The 26,916-nt window shown below is 38.1% G+C and overlaps 1 protein-coding gene across 1 annotated transcript; it reads right to left on the bottom strand.

Annotated features, from left to right (window-relative positions):
• Window positions 1–5,501: 5,501 nt before the first annotated feature.
• Window positions 5,502–26,722, bottom strand: LOC307161851 (upregulator of cell proliferation; the record flags this gene model as incomplete). The annotated part of the gene is made up of 5 exons (XM_079876787.1): window positions 5,502–11,016; window positions 15,297–15,388; window positions 17,658–18,269; window positions 18,398–18,509; window positions 26,702–26,722. 5 exons carry the CDS (start codon window positions 26,720–26,722, stop codon window positions 6,211–6,213), a joined length of 5,643 nt encoding a protein of 1,880 aa, XP_079732913.1. The 3' UTR covers window positions 5,502–6,210.
• Window positions 26,723–26,916: the final 194 nt, after the last annotated feature.

Genomic DNA, 26,916 nt, shown 5'->3' with positions numbered 1-26,916 from the left:
AATAATGGTACTACTATCAAATCAATAAATACATTATTGTGATACACTTGAGCCTGACAGAAGTAAGAAGTTTGCTCAAGACCTGATGATCGTGTTTTGCAGCATAATTTGAAAAAGGATGGAATCAAGACGATTTAATTTTTTGTACAAAGGATTTCACATGATCAGTCACAAATATGCTTATTTAATTAGTGACCTTGTGCATAATCCTAAATACTTAAATTTGTCATATTTAAATAATTAAACGTAGTCATTTGTTCAAATTACAACCTTACACCAGTAAACTATAGGGTTGAAATCATTAGGGTACTTGCTGTGACAATGATAAAGTATGTATCATATAATTTTGAAATTGTGCGTACATTTTGTCAACAATATGTAAATGGTTATAAATGTATCAAAGCCAGAAAACAATAACATTATTATGGTGATACACTGGTGCATGATAGAAATAACAACAACATTTGAACCATAGACTGTAGATTTGAACTTGTGTAGGGAAAATCCCACCAAGAAAATGGCAGAGGGAGACATTGAGCTGTTTTTTGGTCTTGTATGGGTTCATCCAGTTTAGTAACAGGACACTAACTTATATACTTATGTGTCTCATCAGCCTTAAAGTACATGTACACTCAGGAAGTAAGGGGGGATTTGCTGTTTAACATGGAGCCAAATACCAAAAAAGTGCAAACAGACTTCAACTTGGAAGAACCAATAATCACCATACTGTTCTGCCATGTTCATTTTCAATTAATATCATATCTGAATATTATGTTAAAAACATAGTGTTGAAGCTTATGATGAATATGCAATGAAAAGTTCAGTTATATTAATAAATTACAAAATGCTATGAGTGTATGTAACATAATTAAATGTCTTCCCCCACTTCAAACTGTAGGCCTATCTGCATGAGTCGTTTCATGTACCATGTCCAATAAACATATTTTGAATTTTATAATTTATCTGATTGAATTTTTATGTCTTAGCAGCCCATGTATTATAGTTAAAGGGTTAGTTCACCCAAAAATGAAAGTTATGTCATGACTCACCCTCATGTCGTTCCAAGCCCGTAAGACCTCCGTTCATCTTCGGAACACAGTTTAAGATATTTTAGATTTAGTCCGACAGTCCGACTCCGAGAGCTTTCTGTCCCTCCAATGAAAATGTATCGGTATACTGTCCATGTCCAGAAAGGTATTACATCATCAAAGTTGTCCATGTGACATCAGTGGGTTAGTTAGAGTTTTTTTGAAGCATCGAAAATACATTTTGGTCCAAAAATAACAAAAACTACGACTTTATTCAACATTGTAGCCTATTCTCTTCAGGGTCTGTTGTCAATCCGCGTTCACGACTCCGCAGTGACGGAGTTCTACATTGTTTGTGTTTTGGTATTGCTATATTTTTTTTAAATGGTGCGTAAGTGTGCATCACTGCGGAGCAGAGATGGGGACTCGAGTTTGAGACTCGGACTACGTGCGACTTAAGTCGCACACATTGTGACTTCAGACTTGACTTGAGACTTGTCCTCGAAAGACTTCAGACTCGACTCGGACTCGAGCTGCGGGACTCGTGAACAATGTTTATTTTTAGGAAACGTCTGATGAGCTCACTGTAATTCCCCTCCCTCCGTTACCTAACCTGCCTACGTAACACGTGAAGTATGTATCTGCTGCGCGGCCACACATGAGAGGACAACAAACATGTCGACTGCACCGGCCGCTGCTGTGCCATTCATCGTAAGCTTTGGGTTTAAAAACTTCAACAGAGCTGCCAACTGTCACGCATTCACCGTGAGACTAATAAAACGCGATTGACACTTTTCACACGTTCTCACACCACATCCATTTTCTCACGCACAGAAAAATCGCGAAGCAAAGAGGACACGGAGACCGACAGACTAGACAGAGTAGGTTAGCCTACTTACTCAGGTTGTTACTTGCTTCATTACTCAGCTCTCAAATTCTGTCAATTCTATTACGAAATTCAAACAATACATACCGTTTTGGCGCTTGTAAATGTGACGTGACAGATCCCTAACGGCACGTGAACCGACCCGTTCTACTAGCTAATAGTAAATAAACACGAACACTGAACGATACAGTAGCCTACAACTTACCGAAATGTATATTCCATCCTCATACATGATATCGATCAATCAGTGTTTTTCATCCGCGGAAAGGGGTCAATAAAACAGCTGGAGAACAAATATGTCACATAACATTTACCTCAGAAAAGCCATTTAATGACCATAATATGAGCTATCACGTTAGTTGGCTAGAAAAAAAAAGAGCTATAGAGAGTATTTTGCTAAATATGTGTACTATATTACGTATTTATTATATTTTTATTTGACGTATTTTATTTTACTTTTACTAAAGTTGTTATTATAATAAAAAAATGCATTAGCCTATATTTCATTTGAGTTATTTTTAACCAAGTAATAGCCTACTACCAGTTGATAGGGCTCTTTGTAGCTATGTTTACATCATTAGGTGAGTTTTTTTTTTCTTGAGAAAAATTAACACCTATATTGTGTACCTAATATTTATCCAAATATTAAATCAAATCACAAGAATTTAATTTAATTGAAATCGTGAAATTTGTGTCAAGCAATAACAAAATGTAGCTTACCAGAAATTGTACCATGTTAACACTGTAACATGTTGCCACTAAACCTAATAAAATTCAGTTTTTGTCATGTTGCAATAGCCTGTTTACACTGATTATATACCAAAATCAAAGCTGATACTGTATGCTAATAAATAAAGTCATAATAACATATTACATGCTTTGAATTCCTTATAGCTATGCAGTGTTCTAAGCAGCCTGGATGGGTCGCTGTACGTGATGCAACACTTATTATAACGACAAGAGACTTGAGACTTGACTTGGACTCTAGCTCAAAGACTTGAGACTTGACTTGGACTCTAGCTCAGAGACTTGAGACTTGACTTGGACTCTAGCTCAGAGACTTGAGTCTAAAGTCTAAATTAAATGCAAGAGAAAGGCTAAATTAAAATGAAATTTGTCCAAGACCTGATGATCGTGCTATTCAGCATAATTTCATAATCCCAATGGAAGCGAGAAAATGTAACTTTTTGTGCAAAAGGGTTAACATGCTATGTGTCACAAATTTGCTTGTTTGATTAGTGACCTAGAGCATAATCTTCTTTATTTTATATCATAGATTTAATAATAAAAAAAGGGACATGCCCAAAATCCTAAACACAAAACATGGTAACTTTACAATAAGGTTCATTAGTTAACATGAATGTATTTACTAACATGAACTAACAATGGGCAATAGCCTACAATTGTTACAGTATTTATTAATCTAATGTTAATAAAAATCCAGCTGTTCATTGTTTGTTCATGTTAGTTCACAGTGCATTAAAGGCACAATATGTAACTTTTTTGCTTTAAAAATAGCAAAAATCACTGTTATATATTTTTTTTAGTTGTGTACTTACATTATCCCGACTGTTTCCAACAACTTTCAGGAGAAATTTGTAATTTAATTCGAAGACACGTCCCGTTTCTTTATTTCCGTTTTGTCGCCGTCAATGGCTTCATATCCGCGTTGTCCCTGGTTTCCGCTCGTACTGCCATAGCAACCAGAGCTATGAACCAGAGCCCTCTGATAGTAACCAAAGCGACTGACGTGGACAAACTGTGTAGTTCGTAATGTCTATCTGCACACTGTTGTTGTTTCGTTCAAACATTATGGACCATGGCAAGCAGACTTTGGATAAAAAAGGAGAACTAAAACGAGAATCAATATCAGCGCGGTGTTTTCGAGATGCCGAGAGCTCCCATAGACAATATAAACGAGAGCTCCACGTCCGAGACTTCGACCGCTCCTACATGTACTTTTAAACAGGTGAGCACATTTACATAAAACTAATCAATGTTATATAGTTCAACAATGATAAAATGTTAGAATATGATCTGTATGTTATTCTAATGTTGATCTAGCTCACTGCTAGTCTCATACAGACAAACTAACACATCAATTTCAACACATTCAAATGCAGTTTAGTGTGATAGTGTAATGTTAGACCAAGTGAAACAGCGCTGCGTTACCTCACAAGTTTAATTTGTCTAATAAACTGACCTGTGAGTAGTAATTCTGCGTGTAGTTCGGTAGAATGAAATGTCCATTCCTTTTATATCCGCGGGACTCGCGTCGCGTGTGGAGCTGATAGCTGTCTCTTAGCAATCCCGACCTGCTTCATATCACAGTCATGATAAAAACATTGATGTATTTACTCATCCATAACGTTAAACATTATTAGATTGGTCGGCTTGACGTTGACAACAAGATCCATAATTCTTAGCAAATGTTGTGTCATCAAACTACGCCTTTGTTATTGTAAATGGGTTAGCGAACCCAAGTGGTCGAAAAATTCCATATACGTTTAACGAATGTTAACAAATACAACCTTTGATTTTAATAAGGTATCAGTGAATAATGAAACACGTGTTCATAATGTGTTCATAATGAAACGGTTGCGTGGTGATGCTCCAGATCGCTTTCTTTGAAAATCTGGCGAGAAATATAACAAATCTCTACCACAGTGGAGCATTGAGGAAGAGTAAATACACAGTAAAATGATATTTGATATTAATATTAGAAAACAGTGTGATTCCTGTGAATGAATGTGTGACTGCTTTAAGAGCAGCTGACATGTGAGTTCATACAGAATGCATAGAGCAGACATTTGCCACTAGCCTGGTAATACCAAACTCTGCTACTTTGCTTTGCTTCGTAGACAGAGTCTGGCATGGCATAATTGAAAAGCGTTTTCTTTCTCGCGGGGGGTGCTTGTCTGAAGTTTAAAATCATTGGTTACCCGTAAGCCAATCACATAACGTTTGGTTATGCCGTGTGTTATGTGCATGCTCAGCCGCATCTAACTTCCACTGTAAACACATGTATGATGCGAAAACAAAACCATCGAGTGAAATACCGGAGTGAACATGGCTGTGAACGACTTTTGCAGATTATGTGAAGTAAATCTACGCATCCACGGTACAATCAGTGTCTACGTCACGGCTCTCAGCCCGCCCTCTGTTCGTTGATTGGCCGGCTGTTTTCAGGCCGGAGGAAAACGGAAAGCTATTACGCTGTCTCAGACTGAGTACAGAAGCGAAATGAAATTGAGCGGAAGTAAGAAGTCTGACGTAGTCAGGCTAATTTGCCACAGCTGTTGATAGTAAAATGTGGATAAGTTGTATGTTTTAAACTTAGGCTAAATGTTGTTATGCATTTTAATTTTGTTAAATGTCTTTGCAGTTTCAACTTTATTATAATGTGTATTTTCCAATAAACATGTTTATCTTGTTCTGTTTACTTGTATTCGGTCCCTACTAAAGCTAGCATGCTCATAAATGCATTCATGTCAGAGTTTTTTACTTTCTTCACATATACCCGTTTTGTACTGTATAGGGGTACAGCTTAAGGGTTATGGGTTATGCGCTAAACAAAAAATATATAGGATATCAAACTTCAATTCATTCACTCAGCTTTATTCAGAAATTACATAATCACACAATTTAATAAAACATGTAGAGCTACATGTCTGTGATAACATGAGTACAGCTCACAGTCAGAGTTTTGCTCTGCAGGAAAGAGATTTCTAAAGATAAAGTGATTAACAATAAGGAAATCATGGTGCTTTTTCATCTCTGATAAGTAAAATGTGGTTGAGGTTTTAAGATCCAAGCAACATCACTTTGCAAAATGATGTCCAATATGAAATCAATAATAAAAACAACAACAACAACAACAACAACAGTAAATACAATTTAAATTGTCAATCACATCTAATTTATCTATTGAATTCCAGCATTACATTGCATTTTTACATACACCAATCCCCTTCATGGAGCTAGAGACACAAAAATAAAACACCTTTTTTTTTCTTTTTTTTTTTATAATCTGAGGATCATTTTTGACAGAATTAATCATTAAACATTTCCCACTGGCTTTAACAGTCACATGTTTGTCTTTTCACTTTGATAGTGATCCATGTCTCTAAATAAAAAGCACATCAGTGTTACTTCACAACAAACATATAGCAGTATACATTTTTTTTTCAGAAAAATTAAAACTCCTCCTACAAAAGCACAATATTACTGCATCTACCCGTTCAGAAACATTATTGTGTCAAAATATCCTGAAAGCCATTTGTTTATATTTTTCCATTACATGTGTTTATCCAAACTTTCCAGAGCATCCTTTTTTGTGTATTTTTTCCATTCATCTGGAATCTGGCCATGTCCCTGGAATGTTTTATTGTAGTACTTTTCCAGATCTTCCTGGAATCTGCACACAAACCACTTCCAGTACGGCAGCTCAGAGTGATCTGGGGTGATGCTCCAGTTAGCATATTTAGAACCTCCTTTTCTGTATTCTTTAAAGAGGACTGTATCATCTGAGGCATTTGGATAAAAAGATCGATCACTCGCTACTACTGTTGTACAGATATCAAGAGCCAAGTTAGTTGTTCCTCTGTAAAACCACCCATTCAATCCATTATTGCGGTGGAAAGGAACGCAGTGATCTCCAGGATGGCCTTCCATCGTGTGTGTGCAGATGGCTTTACAGAAAGGACACTGAACCCAACAGCACTGACAGAAGTGATCAATCAAAATCTCATCTGGACTTTTTCTGCACATTTTCATGTCATTAATGCTTGTAAAGCTTTTCTGTAGCTTTGTCGTCCCTTTCTTTAGACTGTCTCTTAAATCAGTCTCAAGAAAATCTAAGTCTTTAATTTCGCTGAGATCACCACATGAGTTCTCTGTGAGTTTCAGCTCATCAGTCAGGGTTGTGGTGAAGCATCTGAACCACATGTTGCCATCTCCACTCCGACTCTTGACCTCCACTGTAGCTGCTTTAATCGCGTTACTTACAATCAGCTCTTTTTGTGTCAGATTTCCTTTGAAAATTTTTAGAATCATTTTGTTTTGTTTGGCGAAGTATCTGTCCACCTCATTTTTTATGAATTGTTTGAAGTGTTCTCTGGGATTATGAATGTATTTTATGTACTGGCCAAAATCCTCCTTTTCTGCAAGGGATTTCAGAATGTGTTTCTCCAGATTTGGTCTGTTTTCACGTAATGCTGGTATGTCAGTCCTCATCTGTGCTGCCAAATCAATAGCAGTTGTGTTGTAAACTGCTTGTAGGATGGATGGCTCAAGTTTGCTGCAGATGAATTCACTCAGTATGGTTGTTGTTGTTGCTCCTCTGTAGTAGTTCTTGAAGATGTTCCAATATTGAGCTTTCTGCTTCTCAAGATACATTTTTGGGTCATTTGCTTCTCTGAATTCTTTGTGAAGCTCTGTAAACATCAATCTTGCAATGTCACAAACATGAAGACTGAGATCTATGCTAAACTCTTTTTTCAATGTGTATTTTTGGCTCATGGATTCATGTTGCTTTACTGACTTTTGAACACACTCTGTTATTTCCTGAATGTAACTATCACTGTAGCCTCGTGTTCCGACTGGTGACTTCTTCATTATCATCTCAGTGTCCTGAATAACTTTTTGAGTCAGATACCTTATCGAGTAATGACATTCAGCATTTAGGTCCATGTTCTCTGGTGGCTTTTGGGTCCATCTAAAATATCCTACACCTGACATAATTTTTTGACCAAACCTTTGCAGGAATCCACTCTTGCTTTTCTTAGAGCTCTTGTCAGCTTCCTCTGAAGATCCAGCTTCATCAGAATGCTCTAGATGCTTCTTCAGTCTCATGTAGACACAATAATCACTCCGGCAGTCGATCAGTTCATAGTCTTTCTGATTTAACCGCTCATTTACAAGAGTCAATTCCTGATTTTCAGATAAGATCTGAGTCACATCGTCCCAGAAGTTCAGGTCTTTCAGTGGAGGAGTATCTTTAGTCATTTCAGTTACCCATTTTCTCCACATTGTGTCAAACTCCTTGTTCAGCATATTTTCATCTGTTACTGTATTTCTCAGGCTTAAAGCTAATTCCTTGCTCCGACTGAACAGCTTATTTTCATACTCTGTCCTTCTTTGATCCAGCTTTTCCCTGGCTTTTTTCTGTTCAATTGCTTCATCTAACTTTCTTTTTGTTCCCTTTACAAGGTCATCATGAAGATCTTTGATTCTGGTTTCAAATCTTCCTCGCCACTGACACAGAATTTCTTTGTCTTTGTCCTCCTCAAAGTAAGACATCACTGATTTTTCTACCTGCTCTTTTGTCTTTCTCATGTCAGCCAACAGGTCATTTTCCTGAACATTAATGTTCCCGTTGTCAATTCTGTTGAAGAATTTGTCTTCAATGCTCAACATGGCGCTTCTGAGGCTCCACGTCCAGTCGCTATACTTAGTTTCTAGTTTTCTGTATACAGCAATCTCAAGTGTGTTTTTGAAGCTGAACACAAAGTTTTCATTTAGCAGTGCATTCCACAGATCACTAATACGCATTTTGAACTGAGACAGTGTAACGCCGCTAGATGCAGAAGTTTTTGAGAGAATGGTGTCCTTCAACTCCTGAATATTTCTGCTGTAGTCTGGGTTTGGTGGTGCCATTGGTGGGCTGCCTTCCCACAGCTGAGCAAAATATTTGACATCAGTCTGAATGTCAAATGTAATGACATCACTGAAAAACTCTGTATCACAGTCTTCTTCTTTAGCAGCGAGTTTCGTCATCTCATCCAGTTTCTCCTGCAGACGTCTCCGTCCCTCCATGTTTTTCTCTCCGGCTGTGATATCTGAAACATTCTGATGTACAAACATGCAGCTTGGATTCAGTCTGATCTTCTTCATCCTCATGAAGGCCTGAACAACAATCTGAAGAATGTCCTGCATCTCAGCTGTGTTTTCTCCAAAGATGTTGATCAGTGTCATATTTCCGAGACCAACAACAAACGTGGCCATTTCATTGTCACGATTTCTTGTTGATCTTCCAGCCAGTTCTAGGGCACGAAGTCCCTCAGTATCAATAACCAGAATATAGTCAAACTTCAGCTGTGCTTTCATCTCCTCTGATACTCTGACCAACTGCATGAAAGCTCCTCTGGTGCACCTGCCAGCACTGACGGCAAACTGCAGTCCAAACATGGCATTCAGCATGGTGGATTTTCCAGAGCTCTGAATCCCTAAAACAGACAACACATAGACTCTCCTGTTTCCCAGTTTCTGGATGAGTGCATCAAGAACAGCGGTAACCCAGATCAGAGGAACATGGGCAGCATCGCCATCCATCAGCTCCAGTGGAAATCCAGACATCATCATCTCTGCTGCAAGACTCGGGAGTGAAGAGAAGTCAAAGGTCATGTCTTTCTTCTTCCTCTTCACAGATGAACATGATTCATATATCTGACCGATCTCTCTGAGTATGTGCTCCAAGCCAAAGGTTGCAGCTTGTAATTTCTCAGATACTGTCTCAAGCTCTACTTGTGCAGCTGCCAGTTGCTGTGATTTATCCTGTTTCTTTTTAAGATTTAGGACTGTTGACCATTTTTCATCATATTGACGAAGAAGGGCTGAAAGACTATCAGCGGTGTAGTCATCCAGCAGGATTCCCAGCCATTTCAGAAAATACGACACCTCATTTTCTGCTTGTGAATTCAGATTTTGGATAAAGTTTTGGATAAACTGACTTGAGACAGATGCCTGTTGCTGTTCACGAATTTTCAGCATTTCTGATTGCTTAGAACTTTTGTTTTTTTCAATGTTGCTCCCCTTATGTAATTCTCCTAATGTAGGTCGATGAAGTTCTTTATTCTTCTCGCACCATTGATGCCACAGTTTTCCCTGCAATGGCAAAAATGACTCTTTGATTTCAGTCAGATCTTTATCCTGCAGTAAACTCATCATCTGCTGTGCTGCCTCTTTTCCTCTCCTGAGGTCTTCATCATTGTCCTCATCTACTCTGATACCGGAGTACTTGACCACGTCTTCAAGCTTGAAAATGGTAGATGATTCAAAAGACAAGAGCCCATTATTTATAGCTCGTCTGATTTCTTCAAACACAACTGACTGATTTCTGTTTTTCAAACCAATTTTGTATTTCCCTTCTCTCATTTCTGTGAGAACTGAATCATTATCAGTAAGGAGGCAGACAAGTGGCTTCGAGTCCTTGTAGAAGTTTTGGATCTTGGTCATGCTTTTGTCATTCTTGCCGAGTTGTGGTAAAATAGCAACATTTACAGAGGCCATTTCAGTCAGGATATCCAGCTGCTTCTCATTGGCTCCTGCATCACCATGGAGGTTACAGAATGCAACACAATGAGTAAATCTATCGGTTTTCTCTCCAGAGGGGCAGTACCAGGCGATCTCCACCAGTCCATCCATCAGTACTCTGGTTCTGCTGCTGCCCGGGCAGTTTCTGTGGAAGAATGTGTTGTGTTTTTCATTGATCAGGCTGTTCATCAGTTGAGACTTGGATGAGGTCACAGGGCCAAACCTGAAGAAAGCCACCATTGGAGTTTCAGCCTTGTAGACTGGCTGGAATTTGCTAGAGATTTTACCTTTATCATCAGTTGTCTTCCAGCTCTTGTTGATTTGTCGAAATGTCCAGAGTGGGAACTCAATCTGTTGTGTGAATGGATTTGGTACAAGCAGAGGCAGAGCATATTGACACTGTGAAAGTTTAGTCACCATGAGCTGCTTTAGGAAACTATCAGCACAATGAAACACGGCCATCTGAACATCCATTAAGTGAACAGCATCTAATTGGTTTGTTTCATCAGAGGGTTTAGCAGTTACTCCAAAAATATTATCAAAGGCATCACCAACATCTTCAGAAGAGTCATTGTTCCTTTGTTGTCGTTCATTATTCTCTTTACTCTGGAGGCATCTTGCTCTGTAGTCAAGCATCATTAATTTTTGTAGAAAAACTGAAGCCAGCTCCTCCTCTGCACAACACTCTTGGGACTGTGATTGTACAATTGGCTTGAGGAAATCTACAGTTCTTAGTTTTTGGTGTTTGCCTTCAAGATGAATCCTGTCAATGAGTTGCACAGCTCCTAGCTGAAAAATACAGTACAATAATACATAGTTAAATGGTATGACTAGTAGAAAAGCCATGGAAAAAGAAGTTTAATTAGTACACTTTTTAGTAATTTAATACAATTAGAATTAGAACATATGCCAAGTATGAATATGCAATCTGATACCATTTTCAGGTACAAAAATGCACATATTTGTACATTTGGATAGATGCTGAAAAATACAATATATTGAGTTAACAGCATCTAAAGGTAAACATTATGTATTTACAGCTGTAGAAACATAAAATGTATTATATCACTCGGTATCTCACTATGGGAAACGCCTTGGGTGTGACCGAGCCAGGAAGCACAACGCTGCTACCGTTCCCCACTTCATTCTTGTTCTCTTCCCCGATAAGATCCTATAGGGAAGCTATCCTCAGCAGATCCGCACAGAGTGGCCGCTAAACAGTTCACTTGATGAGCCGGTCTCCGAATTATTTTTCTTTATTACTGTCAAAGTGAATATTTTTCCTTTGCTGTTTTTTTTTGGTGGGAACTAGCGCGTCAAGGCCGGTACTCATTTTTCATATCTCGAGCTGTTACAGCAATTTTTTTCTTTCCCCCTGGTTTGAGTGGTGTGACAGAGTTAACATCTGGGTGATCACATCTCTGTTACGGCGACTGCGAACCCACCCAGCAGCGCAGCAAAGGGTCAAGATCACTCTCACCCGTCTATGATTTCATCCAAAGACTCTCCTCCTCTATGCATTGCGTGTCAGGGAGTTAGACATGCACAGGCCGTGCTCGCTAATCCCAAGTGTTGCCCGCACTGGTCTATTTTCCCATTAAGGGTATTAGAGCACAGAATGTGAGTAGCGGCCGCGAATAAGGAGAATCCAAGTTTTTCTGTGCCTCCCGCGAAGAAATACGGGGCTACTCAGCAAATAGAGTTAATGGACCCCCTCTCTCTTTGAATCAGACTCCTCGGCAGCGGATAAAGAGGAGGAGGAAGATGATGAGACGATTGCTTGTCTCTTGGAAGAGGATTTGGAGGAAGATGAAGAGACTACAATTCTCCCTCCTAATCTCTCTTCCAGAGCTCCATACAGGGAGACTTGGACCTTATTGGAATGTGTAGGAGGGCGGCTGCTAAACTCTCTGTGGACTGGCCATCACAACAGGAAGGCCAGGGCAAGGAGAGGGATTTATACGATGGGAAGAGGCTGCTGTCACGCACTTCACAAGTCAAAGAGCTGATTCCAGCCTTCCCAGCAAGCGTTGCAGAGATACGCCAGTTTTGGGACAAGCCTTTCTCATAGAGTGACGGTTGAAGGTTTCTCTGTTGAAGGCTGATCACGGTGTTATTTTTTTACAGTCAATGGTCGTATCCTGTCACCGTAAACTGGCCTGTCAATCATCTTGTCACAGTTAAAATCCTCCACATTTCATTGTATTTAATTTCATACTCTGTTGAAATGCAGTAGGACATTGATCTGCAGTCACGGGTCTTTCATGCAATAATAATGCATAATGATGCATTTAAAAGTTAATGGCATTTAAAACTTTGATTAGTCACTCAAACCTTTATCTGAACCTCTCACCGTCGGTCGCGCATATCCGCCATTTTTGGTAGTTTTTTTAACACTTTTCACTCGTGTTTGTAGTTCCTCCTCCAAAGTGCAATGGGTTGTGGTAAATATTAGCCTTTAGAGTGTGCACCATAGATATAATATACATATGGTGCGTTCAAGTCCTCCTGGGAAGTTCATACGTAAGAGGTGGGAAGTCATGTTTACGGCGGGACGACAGGTGCGTTCAAGTCACTTTCGTCGGAGTAAGAGATATGGCGGAGTACTTTCTCTCTATTAATTACACAAAAATACAGTAAGGTTCTTAAACTCTTGTTCTAGAAAATGAAGAACAAAGAAATGTGCATCAGGTGTACATTTTTTTTAATGTTTTTAATTCATTTATGAAGCCACTGCCACTGCCAACTTTATCGTTACATGTTGCATTGTTATATTATAATGCCATCATATTCTGTGCAAGCAATTAGCTTACTGCGCTGTAAATAGAAAAGCCTGACAATATCACTGCTAAAATACCTTTAAGTATTGTGGTATTCCGCCATGTTTCTCAGTGACACGCCCACAACTCGTAAAGATCGGGGCTTAGAGAAAATCCCGAGCTCCCCACTGGTATTTACGACATTGTGGTGGCCTTCATGTGCGTTCACCTCGTAAATACGATCTATATGAGATGACTTGAACGCACCAATAGACGCCCTATTGGCCGCTGGATCGTACGTTGATGGCGTTATATTTAGCAGCACAACGGCCATATTGCGGATGGCAACTTTCCCATACCTCTAATAACGGGAATTGAGAAAAATGCCTGCTTAGTGTGCTGCTTGAGGCTGTACAAATTGCCGCACAATTGAAAACAGGTCTCTGGGAATTATCTTTCACAAGCAAGACTGAAGATTTGTTTCTGGTAGTATTTGGTCATTAGAATTAGTAAAAGTAACATTAGTTGGCCACTGGAGTCAGTCAGACTAAAATAGCCATAGCCACTTAGAGATCTATTATAGTTATGCTGTTAAATTATTGTAGGCTACTATTCTAATTTTATTGCTATAAAATTTTGTTTTGTTATTTCCTTACAAAAATGAATATGACTTTTCTGGATTTGGATTGCATTGCACAATTAAATATGATTACATTCATGACCATGGTATGGTATTGTTGTGATGTATTTTATAGTCATTTTTTATTTACCACAGGATATTCAGAAAGTGTTATAATTTCACATTATGCCAACGCCTCAAATGTGTTAAATAAATCTGATGATGGCATTGGAAACAAATAATCAAATTGATTTTAAATATAGTAATAGAATCAACTTATTCAATTGATCCTAAAGTTGTTCATATGCAAATGATAGGCTATATACACTCACCTAAAGGATTATTAGGAACACCATACTAATACTGTGTTTGACCCCCTTTCCCCTTCAGAACTGCCTTAATTCTACGTGGCATTGATTCAACAAGGTGCTGAAAGCATTCTTTAGAAATGTTGGCCCATATTGATAGGATAGCATCTTGCAGTTGATGGAGATTTGTGGGATGCACATCCAGGGCACGAAGCTCCCGTTCCACCACATCCCAAAGATGCTCTATTGGGTTGAGATCTGGTGACTGTGGGGCCATTTTAGAGTTTACAGTGAACTCATTGTCATGTTCAAGCAACCAATTTGAAATGATTCGAGCTTTGTGACATGGTGCATTATCCTGCTGGAAGTAGCCATCAGAGGATGGGTACATGGTGGTCATAAAGGGATGGACATGGTCAGAAACAATGCTCAGGTAGGCCGTGGCATTTAAACGATGCCCAATTGGCACTAAGGGACCTAAAGTGTGCCAAGAAAACATCCCCCACACCATTACACCACCACCACCAGCCTGCACAGTGGTAACAAGGCATGATGGATCCATGTTCTCATTCTGTTTATGCCAAATTCTGACTCTACCATCTGAATGTCTCAACAGAAATCGAGACTCATCAGTCCAGGCAACATTTTTCCAGTCTTCAACTGTCCAATTTTGGTGAGCTCGTGCAAATTGTAGCCTCTTTTTCCTATTTGTAGTGGAGATGAGTGGTACCCGGTGGGGCCTTCTGCTGTTGTAGCCCATCCACCTCAAGGTTGTGCGTGTTGTGGCTGCACAAATGCTTTGCTGCATACCTCGGTTGTAACGAGTGGTTATTTCAGTCAAAGTTGCTCTTCTATCAGCTTGAATCAGTCGGCCCATTCTCCTCTGACCTCTAGCATCAACAAGGCATTTTCGCCCACAGGACTGCTGCATACTGGATGTTTTTCCCTTTTCACACCATTCTTTGTAAACCCTAGAAATGGTTGTGTGTGAAAATCCCAGTAACTGAGCAGATTGTGAAATACTCAGACCGGCCCGTCTGGCACCAACAACCATGCCACGCTCAAAATTGCTTAAATCACCTTTCTTTCCCATTCTGACATTCAGTTTGGAGTTCAGGAGATTGTCTTGACCAGGACCACACCCCTAAATGTATTGAAGCAACTGCCATGTGATTGGTTGATTAGATAATTGCATTAATGAGAAATTGAACAGGTGTTCCTAATAATCCTTTAGGTGAGTGTATTTTAGAATGCTATGCATATTTTAGACGTTTGTATGAAAACGTAAATATAGATTATGTGTGGTAGAACAACATACAGAAATAAACTACATATCCTATGAAAAAATATTAATAACTTTCTGGAAAAAAAAAGTTTTTTTACCTTTTGTTTGTCACCTATATCAGTTTGTAGTTGTGCCAAGCTCTCCAAAGGCTGTGCTTTAGCCTCACCAATGCTTGCTTCTGTTTCTGAACCTTGATTTTATAAAAACAGAGAGAAATCACTGGTAGCTCTTTTATTAGACTTCCCTGTAGTGAAAAAAATATATACTAAAATGTATTTGAAATACATTTATTTTGTGCTAACTATAGTACAAATATATTTACATATTTATGTGCTTAATAAAAATACCCCGCAATTGTACTTTTGGTACACTAAACTATACTTAAAATCTGCTAAATTAGAACAACTAATTTTGTTCATAAAGCACTTTAATTGTGCATAAATAGTGCTGAAGATATACCTAAATATATTTGATTGTGCTATAGTGGAACTATTGCATGTATACTTTAGGTACGCTTTAAATATCTTGCATTTAAAGACTGATTTTATGCAGAGACCATACAATCCTTAATAATAGTGATATTAAAGCACATTTTAGGCATAATATTGAGAAATTTGCAGTGTGCAATAAAGAAATACTCCAAATAAAGTTTAAATTTAAATCAGTAAGTCTTAAGTAATATTTCAATAAATATGTTATTTGAAGTGCACTTAATATGAAATAAATGTATTTTAAATAGATTATGGTATTTTTTATTTATTTTTACAAGGGTTCCAATCAAAGTATGGATGCCTCTTAAAGGGATAGTTCACCCAAAAAATGAAAATTATCCCATAATAGGTGCCATAGGTGTATCTGAGTTTCTTCTTTCAGCCAAACACATTCGGAGTTAAATTAAATATCTGTTTTTGTAAGAAAAATATCCATATTTATAACTTCATAAACTATAATCACTGGCTTCTGGTAACAGCCGTATGTGAGTCCGGTGGAGGAGTGACCTCCGACACATGACATATTGACGAATGTGGAAGCACAGAGGACAGAGCAAAACAAAACACCAGTCACAACTTAGAAGTTTTTCAATATAAGAGAAGAGGAGCTTGAGTTTGTCACCTAGCCCTATTTGTTTGAACCACGAGAGGCGTCTGGTCGTTACAGGTAGCCAGTGATCATAGTTCTATGATGACAACTCTCTGAAGATATTTAGCATGGTAAAACTCATGGAGGAGATGGATGGTTAGGGTTAGGGTTAATGTTAATGTGTTTGGTCCTGGCAGAATAGATCAGTTACGCTGCTGCTGAATTGCTGCTGAATTGATTATTGCTGTTGTTGTAGATATTGCTGCTGCTGCTGCTCAGTATGTAAGACATACTGCTGATACACAAATAGCATATATCAATTACTCATAGCAGATCTATACAGGTGGAGCTTGGGAAGGTGGAGGGTTTTAGACGAACTTTGAAAACATGCTGCAAACTAGGCTACTAAAGTGATTTAAATGTTGAGCAGCAAGCTCATTGGCTGCACATGAACTGATCAGATTGTGCCAAGTAGGTAACACTGTAAATATCACCAACTTGTGTTAAGGACCCATTAACCTCCACCATCTAGAGTTTCATGACAGAACTATGCATTTTATAAAGTTATAAATATGGATATTGTTTTTCCAAAAACACATTGCATCACTTTGCTTCAAAAGGCCTTTATTAACCCCATAAAGACGTATGGATTACTTTTATGATGGATGGATGCACTTTTTTGGGCTTTAAAATCTCAGGCTCCATTAACTCCCAAGCTTCCTGGAAGAGCCAGGATATTTTTAATATAACTCTGATTGTTTTTGGCTGAAATAAGAAAGTTATATACACTTAAGATGGTCTGAGAGTGAGTAAATCATGGGATAATTTTCATTTTTGGGTGAACTAACCTTTTAACAGTGGATTCTTTCAAGTAGGCTAATTCGATTCATTAACAAATGTGGACAGCAATACATTCAAGTCATGTCTTGCAATTTGACAAATATATTTTCAATATCTTCAATATAAAAAGTTCAATATATAAAGTGTATACCCTGATGAAGGCTCATCAGCCGCTTTTTATATACATTTATCAGCCGCTTTTTATATACATTTATTTTTATATTTTCAATATCATACATTAAAATTAAGGTATTATTTGATAACAAATATTTTGGAGATCACTGATCCATACGCTTCTATTACTAATACAAGTCAATCTTTTGAACATTTATGCAGATTTTTATCTAGATTTAAATCTACAGATTTTAATCTACACTTCCTCTGGTGGACAACATTAGTATTACAACCTTTAGAGACATAACTCCACTAACAACTTCCACATGAATTAAATATATTGCAATATAAATATGGAATCTTGAATGAAAATGTTAAAATGGAGTTGTGGCAAATGTAAGACAAAAATCAAGGATCAGTGTTACCACTTTGATATTCACTGTTTTGCAGGTCTCCTGAAGGTCTGTACATCTCTCTGGTGTAGATCTGCTGATTATTGTCAGTGAACAGCTGTTTAATCTTGTCAATCAGTTCTCTCATCTCTGATTGGTTGTTCATGTTCTTACTGCAGATGTGATATCTTCCTCCACATTTCTCCAGCAGCTGCTCCAGAACAGAGTTGTTCTTTAAGTCATCTATAATAGTGTTACACTCTTCCTCTTGCTCATAGGTGAAGAGAATAATCACAGATGAAAGAACTCTGTCACCAAATATTCTCTGTAGCCATTCAATGCCCATCTTATCCTCATCTGTCAACTGTCCAAGTCTCACAACAAAGATGAAGGCATGGATTTCACTTTCGTTCACTAGATGACCAATAACATTATCGAGAGGTTCGAGATCCGTCTCATGTGAGCCAATCATGTTGATCACAGAGACATGATGTTCTGATATCTTCCTCTGTATTGGAATGATCACGGGGAATTCTGTGTTTTTAAGACAGGGTTGTTTCTCTCCAAGTAGAATGTTGTCACATCCGAACTGGACGGCCTCAGAGCTTCCAAATAATGCAAAAGTCAAATCGGGATCACTGTGATCTAAAGCAAACAACACAGAACTGTTCAGATATTCAGATACTGTTCATCTCAGATACAGATCATATAAGAATAACACCACACTATAAGATAATGTAATGGTGCTTTTTGCTAATAGGCATATTTCTTACACTTATTGCTGTGAGATGAATCATTAAAGCCTGAGCACACATGTACTATACTTGTGTTTGTATTACCATCAGGTTCCAGGTTACTCCCTTCTTCTACTGGCTTCACATTATCCTGGAGAGAGAACAACAAATGATCTGTTGGGGGGGGGGGGGGGGGGGGAAAGACAAAGTCTAAGCTTTCAAATTCTGTCTATTTTATCACAAAATTCAAACAATAAATAGCCTATAGGCTAAGCTACTGTTTGCGCAAAACTTTTGCGATATTTTCTAAACGTCGATTAAAAAAAACTATTGCGAAATGACAACGTTTCCATTAACCGATGTTAGCCGACTGAAACGTAATTTTTCATTATATCCACGCCACCGTAGCCATTATTTTTAATGGAAGGAGACGGTGTTATCTATGGAAGCCCATTCCCGCCACATAAAAAAACGAGCATATAAAAACTCGAAATTATGACATAGCCTAGGCTACAGAGCCCGGGTAAGTATTTGTTTCAGTTATGATTACGTATTTGCTTAGTACCTTTGATTACATATTACTTATTTGCCATTCCCTTCAGCAGCAATAAAGACTAGGAATCCAATACTTGTCTTATGAGTCTTTTTGTATATTTAAATAACCCAATGAATTAAGTAAAGCACTGTGAAAAGTAAAGCAATGTGAAAATACACTCTTTGAAATAAAATAAAACGTCAAATTAAATCCTTTTAAAGTGTTAAACACCCTGAAATGTAGGCTATACGTAGACTACAACTCAATAACACAGTCTTCCAATAAACCCAACGGCTCAGTAACTTACATTCAGTTACAAAACTCACTTAAGTGGGGCAACATTCACGCTCTCATTCACATTCGTTGCAGGCCTAATGTTTTGGGAATGTTTTCCAGAACGCGACGGGTCCCACGATACGGTGATGTCGTGGCTTTTGCTCGCCCGAGTGGCTATCTCGTATGGCGAGTGGATAGTGCCACGGATAACCTTCCGAAGGAGACAGTCGTGTACTTTTATGTGAGAGAAGGGGTACGACTATGGCAAGCCGTTTTAACATTTAATCCTTAAAACCTACAAGTATCTATTTTCATGCTACTAGTACTTATTTTTTAGATACTAGTATCTTTTCCATTAAGTACTAGTACTTATTCAATAGCTAGTGCTTATTCTTTAGGTAACCTACTAATGCCTATTTGTTAGATACTAGTGCTTATTCTTTAGATACTAGTACCTTTTTAAAGATACTAGTACTTATTCATTAGATAGCCTACTAGTTATTTTTATTAGATCGTAGTGCCTATTAAATTGGTACTAGTACTTATTCATTAGATACTAGTACTTTTTAGTTACTAGCAGTGACGTGCGGTCTGGGTAGGCAAACTAGGCACTGCCTACCCTGCCAAAATTCAAAAATAAAAATGTTTATTAAATAGTAAACTTGTAATTGTATTTTTACTGTTTATTCTTGTGATTTATATATGCAATATGTGTGTTATTCCAATTGTTTAGACGTTATGATGACAAATGTAGCAGTTACGCATAATCAAATAAAAAACAAATAAGCAGTGCTTTTACTGTCCATTCATTGCAGACGACAAGCGAAAAACCCATGTTGCGCATGCACACTTCGATCCTGTATTCTTCAACATGTACGGCAAAAAGCACAAATCTGCTGTGCCTTTGGACGTAAATATGCTATGCCCGTAAACATCTCCGTTACATATCAGACGTGGACCAATTAAAATCGAGATATTACTGGACATTTGCGCAGCTAACGTCATTAACGTTACACCACAGCTAGCCTACATAATCCCCGCCAAATTCAAAGTCAAACTGACAGCACCGGCCGTGATCAGAGTTCATTTTTTTTCCAAGCTCGATTTTAATTCAAAATCAGAGACTTTGCAAACTGAAGGCCCATAAAGACAAGTTTTACAAAGCTGTGATCGACATCTTCACGAGGAAAGAACGGCGGATGGATTTTATGTAGGCTACAAATAATCTACTGATTGGTGAGTCAAAAACTATTTTGGGCTTAATATTGAATTGATAAATGTGGTTGAATTAATGCAAGCCATTTGCCTTCATATTCAATTGAGCAGTGTGTGATTTTACTTTTGCTGACTGACAAACATAATTGGCCGCTGTGCAACAATTAAGGATTAAGTAATGGTTGCATTCTGATGCTGGAGTGGACATTAACTACCGGTGTGTGCCTGTGCCGCGCTTGTGTGTGTGCGACTGTGCATGCGATGTGCGTGTATGTGTGTGTGTGTGCGCGCAAGAGAGAGAGAGAGAGAGAGAGAGACTGATAGTACACGATAGCCTACATCCTGATTTGTACATTTCTTGATATGCCGCAATAAATCAGGTAATCTGGCTTTCATAACTCAGTGCCTAGCCTCTTTAAGACATCACCGCACGTCACTGGTTACTAGTATTTATTATTAGATAAATAATAAATACTTACTTAAGATACTAGTACCTATTAAATAGATACTTATTCATTAGATACTAGTACTTATTTCAATAGTGACTAGTAACTATTCTTTTGTTACTAGTAACAAATTATTATTTTTTTGCCATTGACTTCTATGAGGATCTGTCATTCAGATATCAACTATTCAGTTCTGACTAGTATGTATTCCAATTGTGACTAGTACAAAGTTATTTACTAGTACTTTTTTTTTAGATACTAGTACCTATTACTAGATACTAGTATTTATTCAATAGATACTAGTACTTATTCATTAGATACTAGTACTTATTCATTAGATACTAGTACTTAGATACTACGTATTAATTAGCTACTACTTATTCAATAGATACTACTTTTAAAACATTGAATAAACTTATAGTTATTACGCACCAGTGGCCCTTTTTGGGAAATAAGTTGACTAATTACTGTAAAAGCAATAGCCTATAACAAGTAGGCCTACTAATGCATCTAATGCACTTTACTAACGCAACTAATGCATACTTTGAAATGTTTTAAATTCGACATACATGGGGAAGACATTAGCCTGGCAAGCCAGACCTACATCAAGATGTTAGGTCTGGCAACTCACCATTGGCACGGCTCAATCCGAGGGGCGGGATAAACGGTTGTCTTATATAGGATAGCACTACAACCAACCAGAGCGTTTTCCCACCAGCAGAGCTGGTTGATAGATTAAACTTTTGTAGTATCTGGTCGGCAAAACTACAAACACATCTTCCTTTTTTAAGAATGACTTAAGTGCCGTTCTTTGCTCTTTTCTCAAAGAAAAGCTTAACTCCAAGTCCTCCAGAGTCGCGGCCAAAGCCGATTAGAAAGACCGCCGTTCGCCAGTAGCAGCAGCTCTTCTTTGTTTTCAAGAAGCAGGGAACCGTCGCAACTCTGTCGTCATTATGTTAAGCCCGCCCCACCTACTCTATACACGATGTGATTGGCCTGACTAGAGTTTGTTTTTTCCAGCTCGAAAGTCAACGGAGAGTTGCTACAAGGGCTGCAAAATAAATTTTGCTGCCGCTAGGGTGCATCTAGATTTTTAGGCTAGGAAGATGTGTATCAGGCGTCTTAAAAGGTGACGTACAGAGGGACGACGTATGTATCAGTTGTGCGATGTGCCTAGTTTAGACGTCATGATTTTTTAAAGCATTTCTTACATACGCCGTCGCCAAGTCGCCGTCAGTATACATTCCTACTGTGACGGACGTCACCGTGACGTCGCCGCTGGTCTGTCGTCTCTATCAATCCCATTCAAAAATAAACACAGATTGACGTGACAGAAGGGTAGACTGCTCCTTCTCCTTCTTCAACGGCACTATCTACTCGTCATAGTCTTGCTCTCCCGCGATGCAACAAATGGTGCGTTCAAGTCCTCCTGGGAAGTTCGTACGTACGAGGTGGGAAGTCGTGCTTATAACGGCATGTGCGTTCAAGTCACTTTCGTCGGAGCAAAATGGCGGAGTACTTTCTCTTAATTAATTACACAAAAATACAGTAAGGTTCTTAAACTCTTGTTCTAGAAAATGAAGAACAAAGAAATGTGCATCAGGAATACTTTGTATTTTTATGTTTTTAATTAATTTATGAAGCCACTGCCAACACATTGTTACATGTTGCATTGTTATATTATAATACTATCATATTCTGTGTTGGTGATTAGCTAACTGAGCTGTTAATAGAAAAGCCTGACAATATCACAGCTATATACCTTTACGTATTGTGTATTCCGCCATGTTAATCACTGACACGCCCCCAACTCGTAAAGATCGGAGCTTAGAGAAAATCCCGAGGTCCCCACTGGTATTTACGACATTGTGGTGGCGTTCAAGTGCGTTCAACTCGTAAATACGATCTATACGAGATGACTTGAACGCACCAAAAGAAATTCTCTGGTTAGCGCTATCTGGTTCGCCTCCTCTCCGATGAATGTGATCCGGCTCGTCGCTCGTGCTAATCACCACACGAACGCTTGGAGTGAACGCGCTGAGTGAAATCCATGCCGAATATCACCAATAGGCCTACTTGCTAAATAAAGTTCCTATTAGCAAATTACAAATAACTAATGACGAATTCAGTATAAATATATCGGATTATCGTGTGAAATATCCTTTTATTCAGCCTCCTCAATCTTCTTTTTCTCCGTCTCGTCTCTCATTTCTTCTCTCTCAGCGTTTTCTCAATTGTGAGTAGGCTATGTAAATAAAACATGAAATATTAAGCAATATTATATACAAATATATAACTTTATACATAGCCTACACATGAAAACACTGTATAAGGCACAGTATTTACTTTGATTATCCTAGTTATCTACAACAATACTTTGTACTCTTTTCTTCAAACCATCAAGTTAGGCATTCTGTACAGACTTACTTTCTCGTTCCTCGTGTTAAAAAAACAAATGGTAAGAGAACATTTATGTTTAAAGCCCTATTAGACTGGAATAATTGTCCTGTAGATATTAGATCCACTACTTCATTTTGGTTGTTTAAACAATCTTTATTATCTTATTTCAATTGTATGGATATTGTATGCTATCATTGAAACTGTCGTTGTTGTGATGTGTACTGTTGTTGTTGTTGTTTTTATTATTATTATTTTTTTATTGTTATTGCAATTTTTTACATTTTTTGTTGGTGCTTTGTTGTTTGTCTGTTTGTTGATGTATTGTTAATTGTAATCTTGTTATGTTTTTTAAGTTGTAATTGTGTTTCATTGTAAGGACCCCCTCGAAAACGAGATGATACATCTCAAGGGGTTAATCCTAATAAATTCTAATATAATTTAAAATTTAAATAAAATACACACATTAATGTAAATAAACATATTACTGTCAAACAATAATTTAGTGTCTTTAGGCTCACCGGGCTGCACCAAGAGATGAAGAACAGTATACTTAGTAAACTTTACTGTCACTTAATTAAAGCTACACTGTGTGATTTTTACCCCCATCTAGCGGTGAAATTGTATATGACTACCCAGTGAATATTTGTTTCTGTTCCTCTCAATTCCGAGGGCGTTTTAACTCCTACGGTGGCTGTATTATTCCAAGATTAACATGGCTTCCAGTTATCGACTTCGTCCATGACAATAATAAACAATACCTCTAAAATGAATAAAACTACAGGACAGATGTCAGGAGGTAAACGTCACCCTTGGAATCGGCTATCCCAGCATAATCAGATTAGGCTAACGTTACAATGTGTACAAAGTAAAAGCAATTAAAAATAACTAAAATTTACCTTGTCCTTTTTTTATATATAGCTTAAAAAATTGCGCCTTTAAAACTATTCATCACCTGTGATCCGTCGCAGCCATAGACTGTAAAAAAAATTATTTTTTATGCAGCACAGATTTATGTTACAAGGTAAACAATACTTTTTCACCATTGACCGAGGATGAAGTTATACTAGAGGTCGTTCTGTCGTTATGCACAACCATGCTATGGTTAGACAAGCAACTATAAAACTTCGAATTTACACAAATGAATTACAACAGGCTGAATTACCTGTCGAGAAGAAAGCAGGCAACCTCGGCGTCCGTTTTAAAATCTTTTCTCCTCATGAGCTCTTTCCATCTGGGAAAAGTTACTCCAGTATTGTCTATGGCAGGGGTGGGCAAACTACGGCCCGCGGGCCACATGCGGCCCGTTAGGCTGTTTAATCCGGCCCGCCGAGTATTTAAAAAAAATTGTCTTAAGATCGCATTAATTTAGCCTTTTTTCTTGCAATACTTTGCGTTATATATATATATTGCGTTGCATATATTTGACAATCGGAATATCAGATATCGCATGCCATAGCTAACAAATGTAAAAAAGGAAAAATGACATAAAAGCAGATCATCATTCATTCAGCGCTGTTGTGGCTGCGGTGTGTCACGTAGCCTAACAAGCAATGACGCGTCACCATGGAAACCAAACAGACAGCAACTTAAGCGCATAGACTCAGTTGCACGTTAATGTTTTTTCCTTTTTTGGAAACTCAATGAGAAAAAAAATGTTTGGTAACCGCTTGCACACCTTAGTTTTTCCTTTGATTTGTCTGCTATTTAGTTTCTTTGCTCCTCTGGATTTGTGGATGTATCCTGCCCGATTCCGTTTACCGACCTTTATCGTCCGGCTTTCGACTACGCTCCCCTGTCTGCCATGTACAGAACCCGTTTTTTTTTTCATTAAATGTTCTGATCTCCCTTTGCCTTTTATGTTTTATTTTATTATTCTTAAAATAAATTTGTATATTCGTTTATTTCCACAAATGTATGACTTTTGGAAGTGCAAATTGCCATTCAGTTTTAATAAAGTTGAATTAACGTAACCTGTAATTTTTACTCTTCTAAGTGTACACTTGCAGATGTTTTGTTTCTAATTTACTGTTAGGCCATTAAATAATAATAAGCAGGGCTCCAGACTAACTTTTTTTATTAGGAGCGCTGTAGCCCCTGACTTAAAATTTTAGGAGCGCAAGCAGAAAATTTCGGGGCACACCTTAAATCACCTTACAATGCAATTATTCACATTTTCCCCCAAAATAACTGTATTACTGACAAATGCTTTGATAATAAATAGACTTAACGTACAGAAATTACAATGTGCAGTTTTATTTTAAGTTCACAGGGCTCCAGACTAACATTTGAAGGCAGCAGCACTAAGTTCTACAGAAAGTATTTGGTAGCACTGTGGGATGACAAAGCACTGAGCTTAATTTGAGGTGTATAGATAAGGTTAACTTTAATTATTATCATTCATAATGTCTTAATATTAATTAAAAAGCAAAATGAGTGACAAAATACATAATAGGGAGTGAAAATAGCCAATAAGCGTCCTCTGCAGCTATGTTTACAATGGTAATTTAATCTTTTTTTTTTATTTTTTATAAGTGTGAGTTTTCCTACTTCTTGAAACTTTTAGTTTTATAAATAGGGACAATCTTTAAAGGATAAACAAAAAATGTTTTGGTCAACACATTAAAAATAACATTTAAATATGATATTATAGCTTTGAAGTGCTGGAAAAAGATGTGTATGCTACTGTTATAACCACAGTATACCATAGTTACAGTGAGTGTTACTACAGTAAATCCAAGGTGAATGTTGCTGATCTGTGGACCTAAAGCCTTTTATAACTTGTTCGTTCATGGCACGATGTTTCTCCTGGTTTCCACGTCAGCGCTGTTTGATCTGATATGGTTTATAACAGAGAATTGCGTCAAATCTGAATATTTCTCACTGGATCTCGCAGCAATGTTATTGATTCAGTCGCGAACGCAATGGATTTCTTCACTGGATCTCCACGATGTAACTGTTTCGCGTAATCGAGATCGGCCCGCGACTGGCGAGAGGAGCTCTGCGCTGTCTATTATTGGTTCGAACTATTAAACGGTCTGTGAAGCACTTTTTTCCCACTTTCATTGTGTTTTGATTTATTAACATGTCACGGCATACTCTATACTTGAGGCTGAGATGTGTCTAACTAGCGTATTGTGTTTAAACTGCGAAGTGCCTGCACTGTCTGCAAACTTCGTTTTCCCCGCAGTTCTGGGGTAGCGACTGCAACATTCGCAGCTCATGGAGTTCATCACTTTACAGTACCTCAACCAGCTGAATTCTCGAAGCCAGTCTTCCCGAAAATGGTGGGTTCAGGCCTTTATCCCCTAATAAAACCTCTGACTCTGAATCATCATCCGACTGTGTCTGTCTGTGACATTGATATTTGTCTCCGTCTCCTTCCCACGGACGTTTACGCACGCTCGATTATATCTAGGACCCTCCCCTTCCACACATTAGCCAGTCACAGTGGCCATTCCCTATTCTTCTCACACTCATTGGCCTGCCACACATTCCGGATTCATTGACGCGCCCCTTCCACGTTTAACGTGAAAAAAAAAAAAAAAAAAACACTGGTCGCACATGTGCGACTGGATGTAAAATTCAGTCGCACACTCTTGAATTTTGGTCGCAAAATGCGACCATTTGGTCGCAGTCTGGAGCCCTGATAAGGATAAACAATATTTAAAAAGTATAGGCTATAATTA

The sequence above is a fragment of the Squalius cephalus genome (genome assembly GCF_949319135.1).
Source record: "Squalius cephalus genome assembly, chromosome: 7".
NCBI classification, from domain to species: domain Eukaryota; kingdom Metazoa; phylum Chordata; class Actinopteri; order Cypriniformes; family Leuciscidae; genus Squalius; species Squalius cephalus.
This window is presented reverse-complemented; position numbering and strand designations above follow the sequence as displayed.